This window comes from Capsicum annuum, unplaced genomic scaffold (genome assembly GCF_002878395.1).
Source record: "Capsicum annuum cultivar UCD-10X-F1 unplaced genomic scaffold, UCD10Xv1.1 ctg81037, whole genome shotgun sequence".
In the NCBI taxonomy this organism is placed as follows: Eukaryota; Viridiplantae; Streptophyta; class Magnoliopsida; order Solanales; family Solanaceae; genus Capsicum; species Capsicum annuum.
Genome location: NW_025891728.1, coordinates 1 through 6,375, shown reverse-complemented (window position 1 = coordinate 6,375; position 6,375 = coordinate 1). Strand labels below are relative to the sequence as shown.

At 32.8% G+C, this 6,375-nt stretch overlaps 2 protein-coding genes across 2 annotated transcripts; both read left to right on the top strand.

Annotated features, from left to right (window-relative positions):
* LOC107855274 lies at positions 1–975 on the top strand (the record flags this gene model as incomplete). Its single annotated transcript, XM_016700263.2, is given in 1 exon segment — positions 1–975. A coding segment is annotated over 1 exon segment (443 nt), but the record flags the coding sequence as incomplete, so codon positions are not given.
* Positions 976–4,603: 3,628 nt separating this feature from the next.
* Positions 4,604–6,369, top strand: LOC124895281 ((-)-camphene/tricyclene synthase, chloroplastic-like; the record flags this gene model as incomplete). The annotated part of the gene is made up of 4 exons (XM_047405720.1): positions 4,604–4,971; positions 5,098–5,365; positions 5,447–5,858; positions 6,178–6,369. Coding segments are annotated over exons 1-4 (1,127 nt in total), but the record flags the coding sequence as incomplete, so codon positions are not given.
* Between the last annotated feature and the right edge of the window lie 6 nt (positions 6,370–6,375).

The following is a 6,375-nucleotide window of genomic DNA, read 5'->3' as shown; positions in this document are numbered from 1 at the left end:
GATTTGGGAGTTCTTTGCTTAAGGGAATTCACTTTGGTAGTAAATCAAGAAGAACCAAAGTTGTTGAAAGTAGTATTAATACTCCAACTACTTATGTTTGTAGAGATGAGTTGGATAAGAAGAAGCCCAAAATCAAGAAACAAGTTAAATTTGATCTAGAACCAAAGTATCATCCATCACAACAAGAAGAAGAAATTAATCATGAGGAGGAAAATAAAAAGAATAACACTTTCGAGAAAAATACAGTTACTCAAAGAGAAAATACACATGCAAATAATGATGGGGTTATAAAAGTGAAAATCTTAATGAAAAAAGAAGATGCTGTGAGACTTCTGCTTAAGTGCAGAGATGGAGGGGCACTCAAGTTTATGGATGTTGCACAACAACTTGTACAAGTTCCTTCTAGTAATGTTAGAGTTCTCTCTTCTCCTGGTCGTAACTAGGGATGACAATAGAGCATGACGAGCGAGTCTATTTATGGATGTTGCTCAACAACTTGTACAAGTTTCTTCTAATAATGTTAGAGTTCTCTCTTCCCCTAGTCGTAATTAGGGATGACAATGGAGTAGGGCGAGACTATTTATGAATGTTGCACAACAACTTGTACAAGTTCCTTCTAATAATGTTAGAGTTCTCTCTTCTCCTGATCGTAACTAGGGATGACAATAGAGCATGACGAGTGAGTCTATTTATGGATGTTGCTCAACAACTTGTACAAGTTTCTTCTAATAATTTTAGAGTTCTCTCTTCCCCTAGTCGTAATTAGGGATGACAATGGAGTAGGGCGAAACTATTTATGAATGTTGCACAACAACTTGTACAAGTTTCTTCTAGTAATGTTAGAGTTCTCTCTTCTCCTGGTCGTAACTGGGGATGACAGTGGAGCAGGGCGAGGTTGATGTATGTATGATAAAATTAGTTTTATCATGCATAATTTTCAACTCGCTCGACCACTAAGAGCCTTTTATTTATTTATTTATTTATTTATTTATTTATTTATTTATTTTTACTTAGCTAAGATTATTGTTGAGTATTTTTTCTCAAGCTAGCCACTAAGGAGGTATACTTGAGTTTATTTTATGCGTAACTCTATGTAATAATATTGATCGTTGGTATTCTAAAATCGATGATAATTAAGTAATTTAATTTGTTATAGTATGTTAAATTATACTTTGATAGCTTAAAAAAATTAATTGGATTATCAACATATATAGGTAGCTTAAATCCTTTAATATAGAGCTATTGTAATTACCTTATTCTTAAAAAAAAAAAAAAGATAATTATTGGTGTCCAATCAAAAAATATTTTATAAAATAGAACGGAGGGAGTATTAGCATATTACTCTAAAATAAAACAAAAAAACATGTGGAAATTATATATATCATGACAAAATATGATAATTACATAAATTTTATGTTTAATTTTTTAAACAAGACAGATTTCTATCTTTAACGTATTTAGCACGACATTCATTTTATTCTATAAATTATTAGATTAAATGTAATAATTACTTAAATTTAAGTGATTTAAACACATAAATTTATGCTCTACCAGAGGATGTACAGTTTGGGGAATGAATTCGACATAAACAAGCAACTTTGGTCTAAATTTCAATATTCTTCTTAAGAGATTCATTTAATATATATAAATTATTAATTTAAAATTTTAAAGGACTTAATTCATGTACTTGATCATAAACTTCGACTTTTAATTTTTCCTCCATAAAAGATAAAAGATACAATGACAATTATGTGTGTCAATTCCTAATAAGTTCGAAGACTATTCTATGAAATGAAATATAATTTAAATGGGGGTATATTATGAAAATAAAAAATAAAAATTTTTTTGAAATAAAAAAAAATTAAAGGTTTCACTTTTGAGTCAATCGATAGTTGAGAGTAACTTGACGGTGAATTCCTTAGTCATTTTTACAGCACTCATCGTACAGTGAGTATGATGGAGTTGACGAACAGGGGCGGAGCTACATATAAGATAGGGGGGTTCGATGAAAAATTATACTATATATACATGGTTAAAATTATTTTTTATGTATATATAGCAGATGTCGAACCCCCTTCGATTAGTTCGTATATTCACTTGTGAATCCCTTGGTGTCAATCCTGGCTCCGCCATTGTTGACGAACACCAAGCAAAGGAAAGATGAATCAGTAGCGGACTTCATCAATCGGTCGCGAACATTAAATTTAGATTGCAAGGATCACCTCTCAGAAACTTCTGTTGTCGAGATGTGCACCCAAGGAATGCATTGAGGTCTTGTGTATATTCCCCACGGAATCAAGCCATGCACTTTCGAAGAATTGGCAATACGAGCTCATGACATGGAGTTGAGTATTGCAAGCCACGGAAAGACTTCACCTATTTTCAATCCGAGGAAGAAAGCTAAAGAATTCAATCAACCGTCAAAATACCAAACTAAAGAATCCATGGCGGCAGGAGCAACTTCTGTAAAGGCCCGCACTAAGCAAAAGTTGTTTTTCTTTTCCATCCAAAAAATATTTTTTTTGAAAAAAACTGAAATCATTTTTGTGAAATAAAGTGGAGTTTTTTTTTATGGCTAAACAATAGTGCTGTTAAAAGAAAAAAAAAAGTAAATCGCGTACTACAAGTGCACTTTACTCGTTATTGATTAAAATTACGTTTTACCGAAATAACCCCTTGAACTTTGTATAATGTGCAAAATAGCACTACAAGCTTACGAAGTTACCGATTAGAACCCTTAAGTTTATATGGCTATGTTACAAAATGTCAAGTTTAAGGGGTTATTTGGCCATTTAGCCTATTATTTATATAGGAGAAAAATTCAAAATACACACTCCAACATAATATTTTATGCCTCATAATTTAATATACAATAATATATTCTCTCTCCTAATTAAGTGATGCATTTATTTTTAGTCCGTTCCTAAAATAACATTCTTTTTGTAAAGCAATTTAAATTTCAATTTTTCATTTTACATCTATAACTCGTCGAAATTATAAGTTTAGCTTTTTATTTTATTTCGTTCCAACTAAACTATATCATATAAAATGGAAGGGATGAAATACTAACGTTACTCTAAAACGAACAAAATAGGTGTGGAAACTATATGTATATTATGACAAAATATAACACATTTGACTACATATATTCTACATTCATTTTTTCTCTTATTAAGACAAACTTTATTTGACCTATTGTAGAAGTAACATTTCAAATGTCTACTAGCCTTGTGGTGTCTCCATCCCAACACCTCATGGCCAATTTCTTCCATCAACACATACAAATTTAAGATTTAAATTTGACAGATTTGATATTTAACATATTTAGTATTTACGTTATTCATGTGACTTCTTAAGTTATCGAGCTAAATATAATATTTATTTAAATATTAGTAATTTCCACACATAAATTTATGCTCCACTAGATGCAGATGTATACTTTGTGGTATAAGCTCCGCATAATCAAATAGTTTTGATCTTAAACTCTATATTAATCTCAAGAAACTCATTTTATATATTCAAATTATTAATTTAAAACTCAATAACTCAAGATAACTAAACTCATTTGTATTCATAAATTTCAAAACTTGAATTTTCATATATATATATATATATATTATATTTCGACAAACCATTGTAACTCTCCCTTTTCCAAATACAACACAAAAAGATAAATACAATGGCATAACACTTCAATTCTAAATAAGTTCAAAGATCGTTCTACAAACAACCTCTTCGTCACCAATAATAGTTGTGGTGAAGTGGTAATAAGTACTCCTTCATCCGAGACCCTGAGTACATGGTCATCTTTATTAGGAATCACATTACTCCTCAACGTAACGTAAATTCAAATTTAGTCGGATTCTAATATGAATATCAAACACCATACCAGAAATAAAATTTTATAAAAAATAGCTTTTTTGTTGTGTACCATATTTACCATATACAACAATTTTTTCTTTTAATTAAATTCGGAGCCCACTAATACACGACTTGGAATTTAATTTTTTTCCAGAGAAGATCCATCCTTTTGTTACAAGTCATAGCTCGTAGGTTATTCTACAGCAATATAATTTTTAAGATTTAGAATTATATTTGGCCGATCGAAGAGCAACATATTGAAAAGGACGGAGTTGCATTCAAGAGAGTTGCACATGCATTCATCAAACTCAACCTATCCAAAATCAAGTCAAGCCTTGTTGGTGATCCTGTTCTGTTAACAAGGCAGAGATAATTGTACTATAAATCAGCTCCACATGGGGATGATGGCCACCTCCAACAGACCATCAACAACATATAATTGTACTAGATATTTGTAGCATGAAAACTACTGGATAACCACTTAAATAATACTCAATCTTTCATTTTTTGATGGAATTAACCTTACTTGACGCTCATTCAGGGAATTACGAGCCTGCCATATGGGATTTTCAAGTTAATTATTATTCACTGCCTACTACACAATCATTTTATGCGATACGATACGTTTTCCTTATTACTCTCACACGAAAAATTAGTTAATTTGACCATTGTACAGGAGAGACACAAATTGAAAAAGGCCATGGAGTACTACTATTTAATGTTGTGTATACTATAGGGTAAATTAAATAAAAGTGTCCCATTGAAAGTGTATTAGAAAATCTATTTATAGTTACTTGTTGGGGCTCCGAAATATGCATCCAAAAGATCTCTCTCCCTGGAGCATAATTAAACAGAATGAATCGATATAATATGGTGACAACATTGATGTCCAACGTGAGGATGCTAATACCTATGGCCATCTCCAGAAGACCTCCACCACCTAAAACTTCCTCTTCACTAGCTTGCCTCTCCATGAAACCTCAACCACCACTACTTAATCAGGACTCTCCTACTAATCTTTCATCGCCTAATCCCGTTAGGCGTTCAGGGAATTACGAGCCTACCATGTGGGATTTTCAGTTCATTCAATCCCTGCACAATCCTTACGCGGTATGTGTGTACCTACGTTTTCCTTTATGTTGTATTATCCGCGCCCGCGTGTTATTTCTATAATAACGTGTCATTCTAAAGATTGATTACCCGTATCTTGATCATTTGTAAATATGTGTTGCGTAGGGAGAAAAGTATATAAAGCGTTTTAACGAACTGAAGAAGGAAATGAAGAAGAATTTGATGCTAATTATGGTTGAGGGATCATCACAAGAATTAGAAAAGTTGGAGCTGATTGATAATTTACAAAGGCTTGGAATAAGTTACCACTTCAAGGATGAAATCATGCAAATATTGAGGAGCATAAACCAACACACTGCTCCGGGGGATTCATTATACTCTACGGCTCTGAAATTTAGACTCTTGAGACAACATGGTTTTCATATCTCTCAAGGTGCCTCTCTACTTTTGCCAATTGCTTAGTAATTTCTTCGTAACCAATAATATTTCTTGCCGTGCTTTTTTCTTCTTCTAGATATACTGAACGACTTCAAGGATGAGCAGGGTAACTTCAAGCAAAGTCTTTGTGAAGATATAAAAGGATTGTTACAATTATATAAAGCTTCATTTTTCTCTATGGAATTTGATCAAATGCCTACTTCATTGGAGTCTGCCAATACATTCGCAAGGTCACATCTAAAGAACTATTTGCACATGAATAGGAGTACTAGTTCAAATGGTGATTTTCCAGACAGGCCGACAGTGGAACTAGTGCGCCATGCCCTGGAACTTCCTTTGCATTGGATGATGTTGAGAGTAGAGACAAGGTGGTACATTAACATTTATGAGAAAATCCCAATTTCTAACCCTCTTCTGCTCGAGCTTGCTAAGTTGGATTACAATATTGTGCAAGCAACACACCAACAAGAACTAAGAAATCTATCAAGGTGAGCAAAAAAGGTAGAGGCAAATGACAGTGTACAATCTTTTTTGATTTTTCAACCTCTTTTTCCGAATAACATCGCATCAACTTGAAGTTGAGTTTGAAAAACTATGTCCGACCACTTTTTCAAGTATTTTTTTTTCCTTCACAAAACTTCAATATTTCTTTAAGTTGAATGCATGTCTGAACACAGTTCAATCGTTAAATGCCCTTACTGATCGATTGAGTAACCTTCTACAACATGTTAAAGAGAGAGTATATGTACGGAGCATCAATAGGTTTTCTACAGTACATCTGAAGCATTAGTATTCATGCATGTACAGATGGTGGAAGAACTCATGCCTAGCAGAAAAATTGTCATTTACAAGGGATAGAATAGTTGAAGCTTTCTTATGGATAGCTGGGATGATGTTTGAACCTCAAAAGAACCAAAATTGCCGAATAATGTTGGCAAAGGTCACTGCTATGGCTACAGTCATAGATGACATTTATGATGTTTATGGCACACTTGATGAGTTGGA